Source organism: Hypomesus nipponensis, chromosome 14 (genome assembly GCF_054491055.1).
Source record: "Hypomesus nipponensis isolate SF chromosome 14, ASM5449105v1, whole genome shotgun sequence".
NCBI classification, from domain to species: Eukaryota; Metazoa; Chordata; class Actinopteri; order Osmeriformes; family Osmeridae; genus Hypomesus; species Hypomesus nipponensis.
The window spans coordinates 4146480-4167307 of record NC_140374.1 but is presented as its reverse complement, the minus strand read 5'-3'; the positions used below and the strand labels follow the sequence as shown (position 1 = coordinate 4167307).

Genomic DNA, 20828 nt, shown 5'->3' with positions numbered 1-20828 from the left:
CTTACCGTAGTGGCGGTTGTTGAAGCCGAAGCTAGCGGCGATTGTGGTTGAACAAGCTTTTTCAATTTGACCGAAAAGAATGACTCTTTTGACTCATCTCTTTAGTTAGACTCAGTATGCACAGAACTCAGAGTCGACGAACAAAAACTCACAGGAATCGCATTTCTAAACTCGGTCACTCACTGTGAATGTGTATTTCTGTGTGAATGGCTATCTTCTAATATCACGTTCTATTTGTGATCTGTTCTTGGCGGAAAATTGGTCTTTGATAATTATTAGGTCGTCGGTCTCCAAACAGTTTATAGTCACATTTAATATGAACAATTTAGGTAAGCTACTTAAATCCTTAAAGCTGGTACCACAGTAAAGACAAAACGTTGTTACTGAAAAAATAATTAAGCCTACCTTTAAGTTAAGTTGCGTAGCCTATTGTGGAAGACACATTTCGGAATCAATCTGATTAATTACATTTTTATGTAGGCTACAGCAGCAAATATTTACTCTATGGTTTTGCAATGCACCACAGCACGTACCAAGCAACCGTAGCTCCTTTGAGTGCAAGGTGATATTATGGGTCAAAACTGACCCAAGATGAAAAATTACACAAACGCCTCTACACTTTGTACCGGGCAATCATCGGGGTTTTAACGTTTTCAGGACCGGTTCAAATGCATAATTTGAAAATTTGAATAAATGCTACTCAAACATTTTAAAATATATTTCGAATTAATCATATGTGACCGTTGCCTTTATATTAATATTGAGGATATTATGAGACGTCATGCTGAAAAAAGGAAAAATATGCATATTTTGTACTTCCCCTTACCTGTCAATGTCTGAATTCGGTAAAAACGACGTAACATCAGAGACTGAGCGCGTGATTCAGACATGATTCAGACATGATTCCATCAAAGAGTCATTCAATTGGAGCGAATCATTTTGCGAACTGCCTGTTACTCAAGGCAGCCTCAAATACTTGGCAAAGCCAACGTTTGAGCTCATCGTTGGACAATAATCTCTCAAGTTTTGAAGTGAACTCATAAACCGGTTGGTATGTTCCAATTAACATGGGGTTAGCTAGCTTGTTAAAATACTTTGTTACGATTGGATTATAATGAGTAATGAAAACTTTTTACCTAGCACTACCTAGTTATGCTTGTCACTAGTCGATGTGCACCTACTGTTGGTTAGCTAATTGCTAACTAGCTAGTTAGGCTATCTTGAAAACAAACAAAGCTAGTCTGGTCAATAGGCTGCAAAGTTAGGATGTCCAGTATGGTTACATGGAACCATACTATGAATGTAGGCTAGTAGTCAATGTAAATGCTAATTATCCAATACTTACCATAAAAGCTTTTTTCCCATGGCCATGTCTAAATAATCAATGCAACATAGGGCCTAATACATTTATTTAAACTGACATACAATTTGGTACATGCACTAAAATTCAAAACATGTATTTACACTGTAACATTATTTAGGTAGGTACTGTAACCTTTTTTTCTCAGTATAGCTAGCTAACTAGCAGGTTGGCTGGATACTACTACTATAGGCTATAGCCTAGCATTGACAGTTGACATTTCAAACTAGCAGCCAGGCTGAGGAAAACACCCACTTAAAGCAGTCAGTTTTTCGGTGGCTAGATTTGCAAATACCAACCAATCTTGTTTAGATGTGTCACTTCTGTAGAACGTTTATTACTCTGAAACACATTCGGTTCAATTCGCAGCAGACAGTGATCGACAACAACCTGCATATTTTCAATGTATTAGCAAATGAGAAACTTAGAAAGTGTGGAGATAAGTTCGTATCCAAAAGGTTTGGAAATTATTACATGTCTATACTCTTTTTAAAACGATTTATGAGCTCGATAAGTTTTCCTGTGGCAGCTGAGTTTGCAGTGAAAGCATCTCCCTCAACAGTCTGTAGTCCAACTGATTTGGCTCTTTCAGACCACATGGATGCTAGCCCAACAGCTGACAGCTGCGCCTGTGTTTCTAGCTGTTGCTATGGAGGAGGTGACACGGCTGGTATCATCAGGGGACTGTGTGAAGATATGGGATTCCGCCTCTATGACTGTGTTGGAACAGTTCAACCCACATAGTGCCACACACCCTGTTGCCCAGGTGTGCTGGAGTAGCAATAGTATCCTTGAAAGAAGTATATTTTATGATTGATGAAATCTTCCACAAAAGTCACAAATCGTTCCCCTCATAACAGCAATGATGGATGCTGTTTGGTTTGGTGTTGCATGCAAAAACCTTTGAATATGCAGGCTTTTGTCTTTGATGGGAGTCCCCTCAGATCAGTACCTCGTCAGTGCCAGCAGCCTGGGAGACAAACTGGTCGTATCAAGCCTCAAGAGCTCAGCAGTCCCAGTCTTAGAACTGGGAGAGGGGGTGAGTCGTGTTCAGATAAAGATGTAACGCGCTCTTAGCTCTTTCACTCGTGAAACGGCCATCCTTCTAACTAATGTGATAAGTGAATGAACGTATCGTATCCGAACCGTTTCGATCTCCACTCTAGAAAAAGCAGACCCGTGTGAGCCTGAACTCCTCCTCTCTGTACCTGGTCAGCGGAGGTCTGGATAACTCAGTCAACATCTGGGATCTGAAGACCAAGAGGCTCCATCGTAACCTCATGGTACATTGGCCTTACACCACTTTCGACACAACTAGGTTCAAAGTGTTTGAAAGGTGCCGTTTTGTCCTCTACATGTGTACACGTGCAGTTTACAAATATCAGTCTGCTGTAGGGTCTCCACTTTCTCGACCTTTCATCCGTCACTGTTCTGTGTGCCAAGCTAATATGTTAATGGTTATGTTCCTTCTATTGTGCCTATAATGGGGTATAGTTTATGTCATCCATCGTTTTCTTTTTTCAGGATCATAAGGAGGAAGTGACATCCGTCACTTTCAACGGCAGTGACAGTTACGTAGCTTCTGGTTCCACTAGTGGTGACATCATTCTGCACAGTGTCACCACCAACCTGTCCAGCAAGCCTTTTGGCCATGGCACCAACCAAGTAAGTGCCAAGAACAGTTTCCTTCACTAATGGAACTGTAACCAATGGATATTTTTACTTGACTTTTTTCTAACAATGTTCCAGCTGCTAAGGCATCCTCCAGTGGTGCTGGAGCAGAATTCTACATTATATTTTTGTCACTTGTTTGACATCACTTATTGAAAAATTGCCTCTTCCCCAGGCTAAAACCACATGAACTGTATAATATGTACATACATGACATCAAATGTCATGAGTGAGTGAAAAATATCTAATTCATTATATATCACACCTGTATCCCAATTTTTTTTTTTGAGCAAGTGAACCAGTGCACTTAAATGATCAATTGTAAGCATAGAGTAAGAAGTTGTACTTTTCCTCTCCATCACTCTGACCTCCTTTCACTCTTTTCTTAGCCCATCCACGATCTGAAATACTCTGTTGTGAAGCGCTCCCTGTTGGGAAGTGTGTCGGACAGTGGCACAGTAGTGCTGTGGGACTCCAACACTCAGAAGGAGTTGCATGTGTTTGATGGAGCCCACAAGGCCCCAGCCTCTGGCCTGGCTTTCTCCCCCACCAACGACCTGCTGTTTGTCACTGTAGGCCTGGACAAAAAGATCATCTGCTACGACACCTCCAGTAAGATGTAAGAACCCTTATCGTGGCGCCAAATGTGTTCAAGTTTCATGGAATGGATGAAGAGTTTTGAGGGTCTCATTTTGTATGCATCTCCTTCCCTCCACCAGCGTTCTGAGCAGCATACGGATAGAGTCTCCACTGACGGCCATTGACTTCACGCCAGATGGAACAGGTCTGGTGGTGGGCTCCACGCAGGGCCGTATCTACCAGTATGACCTGCGCAACCTCAGTGCCCCCACCAAAACAGCCGCCGCCCACAAGACATCTGTCACCTGCCTGCGCTTCCAGAGTTCTTACAGCAGGCATCTCAAGGTCAGACACACACTGGGGATGCCTGTCAAGTGATACAAACAGGGGGCTTTGGTAAAAAAAAAAATAATAACAATAATTCTCAGATCTTTACACTGTGGAGGAACAGCCCAAATATTTGTATACAAACTGTGATGTCATTATGAGATATTGCGTTTGGATGAAAAAAAATAAAAGTCCAGTTTGGAGGGAGAATGTAACATAACAAAATTCATAAAGTGAAGGGCCTAAATATTTATAATGCACGTTCCAGCCTATGAACCAGTGTGCACAGCAAGCAAGTGAACACACTGCTACTCTCAGCTGCTGGTCCAGTAATATCTCCTGCTCGCTGAGACAGTGGCAGTTACTCGTTTCTGGTTCCAATTTGCTGGTCGATCTGGCAATTCATGTAGCTGTCCAAGTGTATAATGTTACATAGCAAGTCTGAGTTTGTGAATGACTCCTTGGCTAGATCTTGGGCTAAACTCAATGTTGGTTACGAAGCTTGCGTTGCGTATGTTTCCAATGGCACAATGGCTTCATTCTGCCATAATGTTTTCCTATTATTTTTTTTCAAGTCAAGCAAAGTAGTTTCCGGCAAGACATCCAGCAGCAAGAGGATCTCTGCCAAGTTGGGCAGTCTCCATGGCTCCGCCCCTCCGACCACCACCGGTGTGACCACACCCACATCTGCAGCCGCCTTGTCTGGATTTCCCCCCAACAATGGAGACAGGGTGGAGGGCCAGGTGCAAGGCACAGGTTAGACATGTGATTGGATCTGATTTCTGTCAAGTGGTATCCTAACATCCTTTCCTCCAATCAGTCGAGCAGATGTCACGTATCTGCTCTATAAGCTGTGTTGATTCGCTGATCTAGATAATTGGATTCAGTCAGCGCAGTGCACGGGTGGAATCAACACACGGTGTCATTTCCAACTTTTTGAACCTGAACCTTTCCCCCTTTGCTACTCGACTTGCCGAGCCCTGTCAGAATGGTTTGGGAGCTCACGTCCTGTTCCGTTGACAGGTTCCAGTGTGGAGGTGTTGAGTAGGGAGGCCGAAGGTCACCAAAGTGGTGACCGCCTGCCAAGCATGGACAAGTTTAGCTCCGTGGGACGCAACAGCCTGGACATCTTCTCACCCGTTCGGGATGGTGAGCTCGCCCAACCTTTGAGTCTGTGTATCTCCCTCAGCCGTCCTTCTATCTAAACCTCCCCCCCCCTCCCCCCCCCCCCAATTCTTCTAGACTACAAAGCTCTAGGGAGAGGAGATGTTCCCGGAGGAATCAAAGGCAACGGTATGTTGAGATTTGCATCGGAGCAGTTTCCGGGTTGTATTCATTTAAAGTCGGGCAATGATTTGTTTACATTTGATTTCCTCACTGCTCTCCCTTGGACACGATGAAGGAACCAGTGTGGATGTGTTCCTGCGAGCAGGAGAGGGGCAGCACAGCACCGATACGTACCAGAAAACGGGAAGAAACAGCATGGACATCTTCTCCCCCGTCAGGGATGGTGAGATGCTCTCAGATGCTTCTGCGATTCACCTGTTCTACCTAATTCCTTTTGGTTTATCTCTGTCTTTCTCTCTTCCTCTCCATTTTTCTGTGTCTGTCTCCAGATTACAAAGCTCAAGGCATGAGGACTGATTCACTGAGTGCAAAAAAAGACTTTGGTAAAAACACATTGATAGATGTTGACTTTTCAACAACCCCCCCCCCGACTACTTCCCATTACCACCGATGAGCAAGGGTTGAAAGAACGATACACTGATTTAAACCTGTGTCCATTCTGATGCAATGGGCTTTGTGTTTAGAACTGGATTCCCAATCTTCCTATTCCGGAGGTCCTCCTCTTCGCAAGACCCCTCTGGGCACCACGGGCAGTCGCTGTTACAGCCCCCTGACCGTCTTCCAGACCCCTCCACCAATCAAGGAGGAGGAAGCCCCTCCCCAGGCATTGACGCAAAGGGTGAGTTCTGCCTGTGTTGTTGATAAGCTTCCAGTCTGGGTCGTACGCCTTCCCTAATCCGATTTGAAGTTGATCCATTTCTGGAACAATGGTCCTCCAGGTTTGGTTTTGACATTTTTACAACTTGAAACAGACCAAGGCGTCTTGATGCATTTTAATACGAGACACTTGCAGGCAGCTGCTGTGAAAACAATCTATTGCTTCAGTCAACCTTTTAATAATCGCGAACAAACAACAGGGTGTGGGCGCCCCTCGGTCATATGCACCTGTCGCAACCCCCAATTATCTCTTGGCTCTCCCCCCCCATTATCTCTGACCTTGGTTCTCCTCTGACGTTTGGGTGTGTCTCCTCCCTTTGTTTCCTTTTCTGGCTCAAGGCCAATTTGTATGTTACAGTGTGCAACTACTTACTGTGCCTGTTCTCTACATCGATTGCCCATATGCACCCAATAATGGGTCTGTACCCTTTAGTCAGAAAAGGATGCATGACTACTGGAATGTAACTGTAAAACGATCAATTCAGTAAAGTAAAGCATATTAACGTCCATTGTGCTCTTCTTCACTATGATGGTGCTTTGATGAGAGGGGATGTAAATGAAAGAAGGTTCCCACATTTGGGGAAAATCACAACTCGCTTGCTTCCGCATAATGGACCAGTCGTCCTCATCCTCAGTAGCCACTTTAATCACTCCGTTCATTCCTCTGCCTGAACCTTTTCATCGCCTCTTTTCCATAGTATGACAAGAACAGTGGTTCCAGTCTGGAGGGGGAATGTGTGGCCCCACCTGCATCAGCAGCAGCACAGACCTCATATAGCCAAAAAGCGCCCCCCTGTTTCACCCCAGAGCCCAGCCTAATGCGAGGCACCGATCTGCAGGCCCAACTGAGATATGACACGCCTGTCAATGGGACCTCGACCACTAAAGCACCAGGTGATGTCATCTCTCATCAGGGTCAAATATAAGTGTCTCACCAATTCTTATTCAACAAGGGCTCGACATATGTTATACAAATACAAATATATTCTGCCAAGGAGAAACCTTTGTGTTTATACAAGTTCTATTGTATAACCATTATTGGTTGCAAAGTTATGCTTAGGGTCTTTGGACAGGTAAATAGCTTCACATCAAATCAGAATGTATCTATCTACATGGTGTTAACAGAACAAAATCAGTTTGTTGTTTAAATATGCATTATCAAAAAAGGAAAAAGTTTGTTGTATGGTTTAGTAATTAAAACATATTTTGAGGAGAAATGAGTATTAGGTACCATTCGAAAGGTGATTCTTGTTGGGGTTACAGTCATTGTGATTAAATTGGGGCATTGGAAGTGGTGTAAAAACAAACGATTTGTGAATAAGTATTTCATATATACATATAGGATTAAGTTGGAGCATAACATATGGTTAACAAAGATTTAACTAGCATAAAATGCCAGGGTTAAACCATAAATTGAAAAACCAAACGAGTGTCATCGTCAACACTGAATTCAAGCCCGGTTGAATTCAAACCTAACCTCAGCTTTGTGATCAGACTCTGCGGCGGTGGCGTCCAGTCTGTCCACGCGCATCACGGACACCATCGGAGCCGAGGGGGGCGGAGCTCCACTCACCTCCCTGCAGATCAACTTCATACGCAACATGATCCACGAAACCCTGGAGGACTTCCGGTCAGTGAACCATTTCATCTCACAACTATCAGACGTACAATAGCTTTGATCTGATCATTCTTCTGGAGGCCATTATTAATATTACAAATATTCAGGACAAGCTGGGCACAGATATACTTGTATAGACAGTGTAGCATCTGCTGATAAAAGTGGACTTTGAATTACATCTTTGTGATTCACGTTTTTGATCTGCAGCAAGATTCGTTTTGCCTAAATGCAGCAACTCCACAATCTACTAATCAATGTAGATTACAAATATTTACTGTTCTGCTGAAAACTAGTTTTTCCATCATTTTCCTCCTCAGGGACACATGCCACCGAGACATTGTTAACCTCCAGGTGGAAATGGTCAGACAGTTCTACATCCAGCTGGTATGTTGTGTTGCATAGTCTCCACATTCCCTGAACTGAATTGAGGAGGCTCAAGTAAAGCATTGTAGACGTCCTTGATGTTCTTACCTTGTTCATCTATCGAGTCAGATCCACTCCACTAACCTTTTTTGTCCCCCACAAAATGACAAAAAGGCTCAAATGAAACCTCATTCTGTGTCTTTCAGAATGAGATCCATGGCCTCATAGAGAAGTACTCTGTCAACGACTCGTTGGTGGAGGAGATTGAGAAGCTTAAAGAAGAGAACAAGCGACTCAGGGCAAACTACTGACACACAGGCCTTGACATACTAATATTGTTTGTATGTAAACTATGACTGTCATTCATGACATTTTTAAAAGTCTTCCTGAGAGCTCCAGGTCTGTGTTAAGTAGATACATTCCCCAGTCTGTACTCTGGCCACTGGTGTGTGACACCAGAACTTCACCTCCATAAGCAGGCAAATGGAATTGGCTCTTTGTATCTCTCACCAGCCTCCTTTTGGATGTTGCGTACTTTATAAAGGAGTTTTAGAGTCCTTTTATTTGGAAGTGCCTTCACTTGTGCGACAAGGGCCAAGACATGTGCTCCGTGTAGTTGGACTGCATCGCCTGTTTTTCCAAAGCAGTTAACGACATACTTGGTTTCCCTTTGGTCCCAGCATTGACGAATGTTTCAGTGGCATTCGTACAGGGCCGCTAACAACCCGGAGACCACGAGTGAATAGAATACGGCAGGTAATGCTCTGGTCTATTTTAACCCAATTTATGCATACTTTTACATCCAACAATAGGAAGCTGTTCTGAATCCCGTGAAGTATATGGCATACGGTCCACCGTAGTAATTATAAATATACATCTGAACGGCAGCAAATGCCTAGACGTTGGTTGAGTTTAAGAAACATTACAGAACCGAAGTGAAAAAGTTGTGCTTGTGGAGGAAGACAATCATGCCATGTGGGTGATTCTTTTTTTAGTGATCACAAAGATGCCAAGAAAAAGAAAAAAAGTGCCTCTATGAAGCGTGCTTGCCTCAAAGTTTCTCCATTTCTTTGCAGTTATGTATTGTTAAAATAAATATTAGTTATGCACTTCATGTAACGTTTTTCTTTGCTAAACCCCATCAAGATGAAACCACAAGGTGTAAGAATCAAGTCCATATTTAGAGATGACAAACAGTTTAATTTAACAAAGAAATCCAGGATCAACACTCAAAAAAAGAGTTCTAAAATAGAACTCAGATTTTGCAAATGTAAACAATTCTCTCTTGTCATGTTAATCCATAAAACTAATCTGTTGCTTAGCAAGAAAGCCACAAATGTGGTTTGCAATGGGAAATTACACTCAAATGACATCATGGACGAAAGCAGCTGTTAAGACAAAAGCTCACAGACTTGTCTTGCCCCCTGAATTGCTGGTACCCAACTCAGAAGACTGATATCTCTTCTACTCACTTCCTAGCATGACCAGTTGATAGTGGGGGTGTTAGATGCTATTTTGCATCTCAGGCCTTGATTTCAGGAGCAGGTGCAGGGTAGGTAGTCTCAGAATTTTCCGAAATCAACTCCTCTGTAAAACAATGCAAAGTTAAGAGGACAAAAGAAACTGTGAAAATGAGTAATTATCCTTGCTTTCGCTCAGTATAAAATGAAGTACTTGCTCACAGAACGTCTCCAGTAAAGAAGTGGTCTGATGAAGATAAATGGCAGTGACTACTAAGAGCCCTTGCATAGGGGCAGGTATTAAGTCCCCTCACCTGGCAGTAAACATTTCCACAAGCCGTAAGTCTTCCCCACAGCTGTCTGCCACAGTCGCAGCGTCCCATCCTCTGAGCCGCTGGCATAAAGCTCTCCGTCTGGGCTGAAGCGTACACAGTGGACTGGCCCAAAGTGTCCCTTGTATGATTCTACATGGACATATCATCATAAAGTTTTTTTTTCTCCAACAAGACCAGCATGTCACGTCAAAGTTCAAACCGACTTAAATACAAATTATACAAACTCGATGTTTAGACAAATACAGAGGGGGGGGGGGGGGAGATATTTACCTAGTTCCTCCTTAGTGCTGTAGTCGTATTTGTAGAGCTTAAAGTCATCTCCTCCTGCAACAAAGTAGTCCTTCTCTGGATGAAGCGAGGCAGAGTGGATGGAGGCTGGAGCGTCCACTGTCTTGATAAGCTCTAGGCTGAGAAGGAACGGAACAATGCCTTTATAGATTGGAGCCAAACTATTACAAGGCTGATGTCCTCCAATGAACTTCTACAAATTATAAGTCTAAATTGTTGAGTACATGTTAATGCTGAAGGTCTGAAGACGAATGCGCTGTATAAGCAGAACTTCTTCCTACTTTTATCAGTATAGGCTTATGATACTATTTCTAATACTATTGTGTATCCTAAGAGGCATTATCCACCAAGCAGAGCCTCTATACTTCCTCTGTTGCTTCTTTTTGCAGCTCATGCTTGTACACATGTGCATGTCTCCCTCTAGTGTCCAAATGGTGAAATTCCCATATCAACCTTTAATTTGGCTATGTGGACTTTTTGGTTTATCTCTTATTACTCCGGTTCAGTCTTTCCCACATCGTGTCACAATATGACCTACATTGAGCAGCTTCTAATGCCAACATACCTGAGGGCATTGTAAAAAGCAATGGTCTTGCCGTAGGTAATGACAACAATCTGTCCATCGGGCATGTACTCCATACTGCTCACAGATGCATCGAAGGACAGACTCTTCAGCACTTCTGCACTGCTCCTGTCCCACAGTCTGAAAAACAACATTGCCGTCATGTCACTGCGACTCTTCATCTCAGAATGACTGATGTGTTGTGTTTTTATATATTCGTTCGATGGGTTTCCGCAGGGTTAGCCAGGGCCAAGGGCAAAGTAATTGTCTTACCTAACTGTTTTGTCGTCGGCAGCTGATAAAATCTGTTGGTCTTCATTGCACCACAAAGCTTTCTTGATGGCACCGTTGTGACCAGCAATCTCTTGAGGCTCTACAAAATACACCCCCAACACACGCACGTGATGTGTGCACAGTCACAAATATACAGGAATTAAATCAAACACTTAACATTCAAATGTTTAAAAAGAAAACCTTGACAGCCTAGCTTACCCGCATCTGGTTTGCTCAAGTCATAAATGCGCAGCACCTTGTCGTTTCCCCCTGTCAGAAGGTGGTTACTGTCCTAGAAAAGTCAACACAATGGCTTCCCGTTGACCACAATTCGACATCCAATCATAAATTGCAGCAAATTCTGCCTCCTGGAGTTCACAATAGATCTGTATAGATTTTTTAAATAAAACACGAGGACTTTCTAACCAATTATTGAACTAACAATCCTTTTCCATGTAGCACATAAAAGCCCTTAAAACCACTCAATCCCTTGGCTCTACTATTATCCCTGTAGTTGATTTAAACACTAGGCAGCAGGAAAATACAGTATTAAAAACGTAATTAAGTATTAAAAGCAATTGTAGTCGAGAACTACCGTGCCTATAATCTCTGAGATCAGTAGCCTGAATCCTGTGAGATCTAAATCAAGATGCAATGAAGGGTAGTCCCCAGCCACACTTCTTACCTGTGTGAAGTTTACAGATTTGACAATGTGTTTGTGGGCCAGGGTCAAGACTTCATCACCTGACACTGCATCCCATACTTTCCTACAGAGGAAAAAGGGACAGGGGTCATTGTCGGACTTGACACTTTTACATGCGATGACTCATTGAGGAAGATTAACACAATTAAGAGCAGACATAATAACCATAAACATTATTAATCAACACTGTGCTCATCAGTGACCAATATGTCTATAATTTACATTTGACAGCAATTTGAAAATAGTTAATAAATGTATATAGGGTATCTTTGGGTTATCTAGATTTAGCATTCTAGCTGCAAGTGAAATTTATTTAAGCCGGGCAGTATTGCCATGAGTTCAGAGAGCAATACTGTGAGGATAGTTACAGCCGTGTTAAGTCATACTTTATGTACTATTATTAGTTTTTGTAGATGTTTGTTCATGTGGAAATAGCAGCACTTCAACAACAAAAATTACCATTGCGAACCACTCCAATAATGTTAAGAACAGTGTTTTCGTCTGTGTGTAGGATCAGTTTGATTATATCAAATATCTAGCTCTGAGTTCAGTAGTCAACCACATGCCAGATATGCTTACGCAGTAAAGTCTGCTGCAGCCGTTGCTGCCTTGGTGGCATCCTTGTTCAGAGTGGCCCCCCACACCGCTCCCTTATGGCCAAGGAATGTTCCAATCCAGTCCCCTGTATCCCCTTGACGCAACATAGGTTTGCCATCTATATGGACACAATATGAACAGAAGTATATCAACAAAGTGTATGTGCATATTATGTCCATTGTATAGTGTTGCGTGAGGGTTGTTGAGGGGAAAACTTACCTTTACAAGCACTTATGAGAAAGTATCCATAAGGTGTTATTCCACTAAATGCCAAATCCACAACTGGTCTCGTGTGTCCAGAACAGGTAAGGGGTGTCTGTCTCATTGCCATGTTGCTCGTTAACTGTACAAGCGTTGGATTAGCTATTTTACCGAGCTACGCTACTACAACGTACAGTGAAAAGCTGATTAAATTCAAGGGATATAAGCGGAAGACAAAGAGTTGTGTTGCAATGATTCTTGATCTGAAACAAAATGTGACCAAGTTAAATACTATAGCTAGTATCAGAATAGTTACGGGGCTTCATCATCAAGCTAACTCACGCGTTGAAACGCACTGTAGTAGCTAGGTATAGCGCGTTAGCAATATGGTGTGCTTTATTGCTGCACGAATAACATACACATTTGTTAGCTAGCTACATATTACTACTCACCACTTTCGCTGCTAACTATAAGCCATGTAAGAGGTCAATCGAAGACAAATCCAATGTATCAGCTCAGTGGTATCGCAAAAAGCGGTCCACTGCCGGCTACACTGTAGCTTGTTAACTAGCCTAGCAACGCTGTGTGAAGACACAGTTGCACACAATTTTGGCACAGAGGAAGTAGCTAGGCTACATAGAGAGGGCTGACAACATGTCTAGAACGGCTTGTGTTAGGGGAAAATATATTCAGACAATTATGCAGACAAGGACAGTTTTTTTAGGGGGATGATAGCGGTTTTACACTAGTAAAAAACAAACAAATCACAAGTCAGTTCACAACGTCACCTCTCAATGGGACAGATTGAAAAAAACTGACATTCTAATTTTGGAAACAAACGTTTTTGTTTACTCATGAAACACTAGTTCTCGACACACGATTTTATGCAGAAAATTAAGGCTAGTTTAAGGCTGTTTCGGGGTACATTTAAGTCTACAATGGAAATATTTATATCCAGTTTAATCCAAAAGTTGTCAACAATAAATATTCTCAATTGCATAAGGTACATTTAAATCTGTTATGTTAAGATATTTTGTTTAAAACACTAAAACTGAAAATAAATTATTGAGCTGACGAGGGAGTTAATGCTGAGAAAGAAAAATACAAAACCACCAAGAGTTACACTTCTGTTGGGTTAAGTACCATTATTGCAGTTTGATTGATTTAGGCCATTCTTCTCGGAAAATTTGCTCCAAGTTGTTTGGTCGATTATTCAATGTCGACATTGATAGGGTTGTCATCATCTTAATTGTGAATATAACAAAAATATGTGTGAAATGGCGTACACTGCACAATCTTCTCAATAAGATATGGGGTGAAATTATTATATGTTCTGGATGGCTAAAACATACGTTACCTTGAACAATAGCCTATATATCCAAAACGCAATGTCCTTTGTCTTGGTATACAATTATGAAAATATAATGAACAAAATGCTGTATACTGTTAAATGTTTCCAATGGGTTTCAAGTTGGCATCTGTTTAGATTATTAGTTGACTATTGTGAGAGGATGACCATAAGTATGAACCCATTTGTTTATGGTTACTATTCTGCTCTTATGTAACAGCTCTACTTTAGGGGTGCAGAACTAACTTCTGGGTTTGACTGAGGGAAGAATCCCAGCTGACAGTGAGAAGTCTGAGGAAACACAGGCCCATTAAAAAGTACTACTACAAGAGAGGAATGGGACGTTTTTATAATGAAGTTGAACAACATTTCGACAGAAATATAGTTCCTTTAATAAAAATCTTCACAAGCCAGACAAAACAAAACCTGAGTTTCATTCAAGTAGAGTTAACATCAGGAGGAACTACAATGCAGTTCGAATAAAAAAAGAATAGATTTGATCTAGGGTCCAGCTAGAAAACACATGAATGGATTCACCAACCCCAAGTGTATATCATGGATTATGTTTGTGTAAATTAAGAGGTTCCATTCTACTGAGGTAGAGGTCATGTTCCAAGGTCTTAAGGGTTTCATCAAACCATATTTGCTCTCATCTCTGATACATCAGCTCGGCATATAGGACAAGTGGTGCTTTCCTGAAGAAAAAAAACAAACAAACATAGAAATTATTATTTTGATAATATTTTTTTTGACATTTCTTTGGCATTTTAAATTACTATTACCAGTATACGTTTCTCCCACGTAAACGATGTAAAAATAATTTCAACTTTTTCAAAAACACTTGATTGAACTGCATTAAAACACTGCTTCTATGGAAGCTTTTTGTAATAGCTCGATCAACTATGTTTATACTTCAAAAATCATGCCTGCTGTCATGCCTGCTGATATATTGAAGAGTTTCAAACAAGATACAGTATATCAAATCACAATAACTCTTACACCATCATCCGTTCAAAGAACTGATAAGAACTACCTTTAACCAGCGGTCTATGCACTGCACATGGTAGTCATGGAGACAGGGCAGCATCCTTAGCTCCTCCCCTTCTGTGTAGTCTGAGAAACAGATTTGACACCTGCAACAAAAGAGGAACTTCACTGACTGCTGGGGTAAGGGGCTGTAGAAGCAGGCCTGTAAACGCCTCTAGTTCTATGCAATGGAATGCCTGTCAGTATACGACCAGGCCCTGAAATGGAGCATGACACAGTTTTGCTGAACTGAAACATGTTAAGGGAAATGCACCCCGTTTGGGGGAATCCTGCAGAGACAAATGAGGAAGAAGCTTGATGAAATGCAGTGCGCTGAACATGTCATCGTGTGACTGCTGCTCTGAAACTCACTGGGTCTTTCCAGCACTGTGTGCTGGGTTGTAGGTCTTGGTTGGCAGACTCTCCAGTTCCCTCCTACTCAGGGAGCTCTTGGCCACCACTGCACCCTGATGTTCCTCAAAGGCCAGGAGAGCCTGAAGAATAAGATGAACGCACCATTATTAACACATCCAAAACACCATTCAACTTCTTGTAACTCACAAATAGGCTGACACGAAACCTCATTTGTACCTCATAGTCGTCTCCGATATGATTTCTGGGGTCAAACACGGCGAGATAAGGACGTTCATGTCTGGGACGCCAACGACCACGGGAGCGACCTCTTCCTGTACGCCGACCCACGCCGTCTTGGAACCAAACACATCATTAGAGACACAGTCTCCTTCAGAGACGACGAGAACCAAACACATCATTAGAGACACAGTCTCCTTCGGAGACGACGAGAACCAGACAGACACCCGCACAACTCATTCCTAAACATTGTGCTAAACAGTCATGTGTGTTTTGCAAAGTTAATGTACACCCACCGAATTCAGCTACTAGAGGAGAAAAAGTAGCCTGGTTCGCTGCAGCGGCCCACGGAGACATCCAGCCCAATGCAAAGTGAGGATCATACTAAGGGAAAGGCAGAAGAGAACCAGATTTATCACATACTGAAGCTGTACATACAAAGTAAACATTTGGCTCCCAAATTGACAGCAGGCACATCATGGTTACTGCCATTTTACATTTGATGACTTTTACATTTGACCTTTGATATTTCTGAATGCATATGGGTTGGTCGTGACTTTTACTAGCCGAGATGGAGTGCGTTGTGAAGGGTCCAACCTGTCACAAGTAGACCAAGCAGTGGCAGCATTCTCCACTCTACCCTTTAATGAAAATCTTATGAACTCCTGGAATCTAATTCAGTTTGTGTGATTTAACCTGGGACCTGCTCAACCCTTGAGCTATGCCCATCCTAATGTATTGTCTTGAATGCATACAAATGCAATAGTAGCCTTGTGTTGTTTATGCACAAGGTAGTGTTTTTTGAAGGTGGGAGACAGGCGTATATGGATTATTGTTACTTGGGGAATTATTGCTGTGACGTCAGTATATTTTGAGTACATCCTTTGTCAAGAGTTGACTTTGGAGATTTATAAGGGATACCTGATTGGTTGTTAACAAATTATTTTGGCTCTTGACGATTGCGGTCACATTTTCTCTCCCTCTCCTCCCCCTGACCTTCCCTGCTTGGCTCCTATCGTATGGTCTAGTCTAGTCTTGTATCCTATACTTGAGAGACGCTCTCCGAACTAAAATCATGGATTTGATCAGCTGGTCATTCAACGCAATTGACACCATCTTCTCGACGAGAAGTTTGGGTTCGGGGGAACCTGACTGTCCTGCCGGGACGTGTGCAGCTGGCTACTCGATGGATGCGTGGAAGAAGTGGCAAGTCTTGTGCCTAGCGGTCCGTGGAGGACATTGAAGACATCTACCTATTTGGAGCCATGATTACAGGCTTTTTGCTGATTGGATTGGGTGCTGCCCTGGTTTATCGGAAGATTAATGAAATGGTAACAGCTGTCAAAAGCCCCCGAAGGCTGGCCGACATGATTGATGCGCTGGGCAGAGCTGTTGGCGCTCAAACTGTGGCTATACAACGCAATATGGATAACACCATGGAGAAAGTCATGGCTCTGCAAAGGACCACATTGGACCGACTTGGAGACCTGTTGGAAAAAGGAAATGAGTAGGCATGGAAATTGGAATGTGGCTACTCAACCAAAAATCCCAATCTTATCTGCTTTCGGCCCCCTCAACCAGCACAGGTCTTGGCCAAGGCCGTTGCTGGAACAACAACTCCCCTGAAGAGCGCTGCAGAGAGACTCTCTTGCATTCCCTCCCCCCTTTCCACCTGTGTATTGTTGTCTCTGTCTGGGACATGGTCGATGCTGTCTCCATGGCAATACAATCCTGCGGACAGAGAATCTGACTGATTGTGGCCTAGGCGAAGGCGACAATCCAGGCCTTCTCCCCCATCCAACACCTTCGCCTGCTTTGTCCCCCCCAGTGTGACAGGCGGGGCTGGCTCACCTCCATCGCCCCACCCCCCTCCCCGTTGCAAGTCATGAGCTTCTGTAATGTTGTAAAATGTATGTGCTTATCTGCTGAGGGGTTTTTCTTTCCTGTTCCCACTGTACTCCTCTAGGAGCATAGTCTGGGGGTTGCCTTTTTTTTCTATCCTCCCCTCTCCTCATGTTATGCTGACATTTTTCCTTTAACCTTGTCTTCCCGTCCTGTCTACCCCCTTGTCAGGTGTATGTTTGTGTATATGTATGGTCGGGGGGATTGCCACTTTCGCTAGCTTTTTTACTATGCGACAGGCGATGTTGCTGGTACTTCTGTACTTGTGCTGTAACAATAATAGACTACTACTACTACTATAACTACTACTACTCTTGTGGGGAAACTCAGATGTGGTCCAATTATGGCACTACGTCTGCAATAGTGAAAATGGTGAAGGACAGTTGTATCCTTTTCAGAGTGAGAGCCTTTTGCTCACCAGCAGGTTTGGAGACCATTCGGAAATCTCACACTGTGGTTAGGTAGTGCTTGGGAGTGTGCTTGAACTACGAACTGAGAATCAGTGCATAGATGCTTGCAATAAGCTTGCAATGAGCCAAGACATTGGCTCACAGACATGGCCACGCCCCCGTTAGAGGTACACTCGGCCAACGTCTGCCTGCAATCGGGATCGAACCCCGCCACCTCCGACATCTCAAGCGCGACCACTACCAGCTACACATACTCTAAAACCTCTATTCCCAAGGAGAACAATCAGGACTGAGTAACAGGAAACATGAAACAGGAGAGTTCTGACCAGAAATGTTTCGGCGAGCAGGGCCTCTATTGTCAAGCGAGGGTACACTTTTTAGACCTACTGAATAGTTGTGATGGTGAAGTTGGGGTCTTAGGGAGTTGACGGCCTCCTGTCTGCTTTGCTGTTGCTGCTCCTCTCGGTCAAACTGCTCCTTTGGAAAGTGAAAAAAAAAACGTCTAGAGTTAATGGAATTTGCTTGGATACGCTTTGTGACGAATGATTGGTTAAGTGATGAGTGAGAGTTAAGTGATGGCACCTACTAACAATAAGGCGTTTCCCTACCTGGAGACTTCGGGCAAAGGCCTCATCTTCCTTCAGCTGCACAGACTGCACCATAGCCTGGAGGATGACATCATTGTTGTCATCATCGCTGATGACTATCTCCTCATGCTTGGCCAGCTGCTCCTGAGCTGGTGGGGCAATACAAAGTGATGGTGAATGGACTTCACTCATGCTCTAGCTTACTAATTCATGATGAATTATGCAGTTCAACAATCACACCCACAAAGGTTCACTTGCAAGCTGCTTCTACAGGTTCTGGTTCACTCTTTGCCTCCACTAGGTATAGTTTCAATTCAATCACTGAGTATTTCATAAATATAAATGTCATATATAATCTGCTTTATACCATATATATAATGTTGTTTGCTGTGTACAGATTTCTGATGGTGGGAAATGTTAATTGTGGTATCAATAAAATGTATGATCGTTGACACAAGGTGATTGTGTTAGGTTACCCTGGATTTGAACCATCCTCCTAAAATGTAACTCTTAACATGGCCTGCAGTTAACTAAAAACAGCTTCAAATAAAACTCAACATCAACCAAGACCAGGAATCAATGCAATCACCAGGTTATTGTCCTAACAGCCACTTACTTGTGGGAAACGCAAGTTTCTTGGGCTTCCTGAGTCTGTTCTTCCTTGTGGATGGGGCTGATGTGGAGTGAGTGTTGTCTTCAGTGGACGAACATGCCTGGGAGCTGGATTCAGTCATGTTAGCAGAGCTGGAGTTAGCTTGCTTCGAGGTTCGTTTCCTCCCTCGACAGTGCCTTGGTTCCCTTGTAGGACCCACCATGGGCTCCTGAGTGTTACAGTAAAACCCTTCCCCTGCCATCACCCCCTCCGAGGCCACCTCCGAGCCAAGAGAGGGCGGGGACGACATTAATGAGGAGGGTGGTGGACGAGGGGGCTCCAGCCAAGTTGCAAGTAAAGATGATGCAGGTATAAATCCATTGGTTCTCCAAGAAGTAGGATTGGTTTCACCTCTCAAGCTAGTGGCTGGTACTGAAAGTTTCCTGCGTTTGGAAAAATGAGTGCTAGGGGTAACATGCGTGTTCCCAACAGGCGGAGGGCTCAGGAAAGAAACCTGGCAAGCAGAGAGAAAACCAACCGTCACGCTATGCTTTAACATAGTTATAATTAGATGTGCAGGTATCCCTAATGTAATTTACACAATGTAAGGACTTTACAGTGGCACTGTTTTCAGCTCCGTTGTAAAGGTGTCTCCTTCGATAGCGCCGAGGGCTGCAAGAGACAGCAGAGAAAAATTAGGAATCTATGACAGAACATTAAGCAGACTACTGATATCTACAGTACACAACAACAAACGAGTAACATGGCTATACTGTACCTCGGTGTCTCATAGATTATGAAAGAGGAGTTGTTGGGGTTGCGACCAGGACTGACCATGTCGCCATAAAACGACTCGTTTTCTTCCAGGACAACAGCTGTGTTGAGGGGTCCAGGGGTGTCTGGTTCCGCCATGTCCCAGGGTGGGCTGCTGGGTTCTGAGTTCTCCAGTTTACGATCCATAGCCACTCACACCTGTACAACACCTGTATGGTTGCGCAATAAAAACGATCGCATTCATAAGAAAATCGCAATTTAAAAATAAAATTTAAGATTTCCAAACCCCATCAAAAACAATTTGTTCCAAAAAAAACAACAACAATCTACAACATATAATATATATTTGTATTTTTATAGATTTTCCTGCAATGTTACAATTTTTGTCATTTTTGTCTGAAAGCAACAACAGGGGTCTCTCAAGATAACAAAAACAGCAGTCGAATTTCACATGATTCATGTAGTACTTATGCTTCCGGTCTTCTTTAACATGTTTCCCTGACGAAAAATTGCCATTTGGCTAAGACGGTTTACCTCTTGGCATTTACAGCAATAGCTTTTAATGGACACTGTCCCTGTTAGCTCTAAATAAACCAATATATAAATGAAAACTGGTTGTTTTATATGGCATGCGAAGCATTGTTTATATAGTAGATTAGCTTATATTGCTAATATGGCTTTCTACACAAGATAATACAAATTGGGTAATGCAATAAACCACTCATCAGATGTAGGCTACTAGTGTCTTAGCTAGCAGTTTATCCCCACAAACAGCTAGTTCACTAGCTAAGAGCTAACAATAATCAACTAGCTGCAGTACTGAATCACTAGCTAGCTATTTAACTGACTAGTAGCCAGCTAAAATACCATATGTGCTAAACAAGATGGGTCAGGCCCACGAGCATCAGAAAGAGTATAGTGCTAAATGAACTCGAACGTACCTAATGCTGAATACAGAACATTTTTATATCTGTAACGACTGAAAAAAATACGTAAAACTACTACCATGAAGCAAGAGGCAATAAGGGTTTCCTTCTTCTTTGAAATAGCCGAATCATACACCGCCACCTATTGTGCAGGAGTGTCTGGGCCGTCACTGCCTACCTACATTATGCCCTACTCCACAACAACCTCTATCGCACCCCATCCCGTCTCCCTGATCTCAGACATCCCAACCTGCACAGACTAATTTCCGTGAGGTGGCTCCCCCCCCCCCCCTTCCATACCAACAAAACCCTGCACCTCCTCCATCCATCT

The 20828-nt window shown here is 42.9% G+C and overlaps 3 protein-coding genes across 5 annotated transcripts; 1 reads left to right on the top strand and 2 right to left on the bottom strand.

Annotated features, from left to right (window-relative positions):
* Positions 1 to 897: 897 nt before the first annotated feature.
* On the top strand, positions 898 to 9036 carry nedd1 (NEDD1 gamma-tubulin ring complex targeting factor). Of its 2 annotated transcripts, none has more exons than XM_084671467.1 (17): positions 898 to 1051; positions 2002 to 2145; positions 2305 to 2399; positions 2527 to 2643; positions 2885 to 3025; positions 3421 to 3650; positions 3751 to 3955; positions 4513 to 4693; positions 4961 to 5086; positions 5180 to 5230; positions 5340 to 5447; positions 5554 to 5607; positions 5749 to 5903; positions 6640 to 6835; positions 7436 to 7571; positions 7877 to 7943; positions 8129 to 9036. In XM_084671467.1, exons 2-17 carry the CDS (start codon positions 2010 to 2012, stop codon positions 8231 to 8233), a joined length of 2103 nt encoding a protein of 700 aa, XP_084527593.1. In that variant the 5' UTR covers positions 898 to 1051; positions 2002 to 2009; the 3' UTR covers positions 8234 to 9036. The 2 variants fall into 2 exon arrangements, with proteins under 2 accessions (XP_084527593.1, XP_084527594.1); XM_084671468.1 differs by having other exon boundaries at positions 925 to 1047.
* A 65-nt stretch (positions 9037 to 9101) lies between these two features.
* Positions 9102 to 13116, bottom strand: LOC146258277 (serine-threonine kinase receptor-associated protein-like). Of its 2 annotated transcripts, none has more exons than XM_084671479.1 (10): positions 12794 to 13116; positions 12360 to 12604; positions 12123 to 12258; positions 11526 to 11607; positions 11060 to 11132; positions 10841 to 10940; positions 10571 to 10708; positions 9988 to 10124; positions 9697 to 9846; positions 9102 to 9509 (listed from the first exon to the last, which is right to left on the bottom strand). In XM_084671479.1, the coding sequence occupies exons 2-10, from the start codon at positions 12469 to 12471 to the stop codon at positions 9445 to 9447; spliced, it is 993 nt and encodes a 330-aa protein (XP_084527605.1). In that variant the 5' UTR covers positions 12472 to 12604; positions 12794 to 13116; the 3' UTR covers positions 9102 to 9444. The 2 variants fall into 2 exon arrangements, with proteins under 2 accessions (XP_084527605.1, XP_084527604.1); XM_084671478.1 differs by having other exon boundaries at positions 12360 to 12483.
* Positions 13117 to 14057: 941 nt separating this feature from the next.
* On the bottom strand, positions 14058 to 19757 carry LOC146258276 (uncharacterized). The gene is made up of 10 exons (XM_084671469.1): positions 19576 to 19757; positions 19415 to 19469; positions 18822 to 19311; positions 18227 to 18354; positions 18006 to 18095; positions 15603 to 15690; positions 15307 to 15422; positions 15088 to 15209; positions 14723 to 14822; positions 14058 to 14384 (listed from the first exon to the last, which is right to left on the bottom strand). Exons 1-10 carry the CDS (start codon positions 19755 to 19757, stop codon positions 14322 to 14324), a joined length of 1434 nt encoding a protein of 477 aa, XP_084527595.1. The 3' UTR covers positions 14058 to 14321.
* Between the last annotated feature and the right edge of the window lie 1071 nt (positions 19758 to 20828).

What these genes read in the sequence shown, in the direction of transcription:
- nedd1 (XM_084671467.1), top strand. Translation starts at nt 2,010, where the DNA reads ATGGAGGAGGTGACACGGCTGGTATCATCAGGGGACTGTGTGAAGATA. An exon ending in CTTACAGCAGGCATCTCAAG is followed by an intron (nt 3,956 to 4,512) that starts GTCAGACACACA and finishes TTTTTTTTCAAG; the next exon opens with TCAAGCAAAGTAGTTTCCGG. An exon ending in GAAACCCTGGAGGACTTCCG is followed by an intron (nt 7,572 to 7,876) that starts GTCAGTGAACCA and finishes TTTCCTCCTCAG; the next exon opens with GGACACATGCCACCGAGACA.
- LOC146258277 (XM_084671479.1), bottom strand. Translation starts at nt 12,471, where the DNA reads ATGGCAATGAGACAGACACCCCTTACCTGTTCTGGACACACGAGACCA. An exon ending in AATCTGTAAACTTCACACAG is followed by an intron (nt 11,133 to 11,525) that starts GTAAGAAGTGTG and finishes TGACTTTTCTAG; the next exon opens with GACAGTAACCACCTTCTGAC. An exon ending in GCTTTTTACAATGCCCTCAG is followed by an intron (nt 10,125 to 10,570) that starts GTATGTTGGCAT and finishes GTTCCTTCTCAG; the next exon opens with CCTAGAGCTTATCAAGACAG.
- LOC146258276 (XM_084671469.1), bottom strand. Translation starts at nt 19,757, where the DNA reads ATGGATCGTAAACTGGAGAACTCAGAACCCAGCAGCCCACCCTGGGAC. An exon ending in GAAACTTGCGTTTCCCACAA is followed by an intron (nt 18,355 to 18,821) that starts GTAAGTGGCTGT and finishes TTGCCCCACCAG; the next exon opens with CTCAGGAGCAGCTGGCCAAG. An exon ending in CACAGTGCTGGAAAGACCCA is followed by an intron (nt 14,823 to 15,087) that starts GTGAGTTTCAGA and finishes CTTTTGTTGCAG; the next exon opens with GTGTCAAATCTGTTTCTCAG.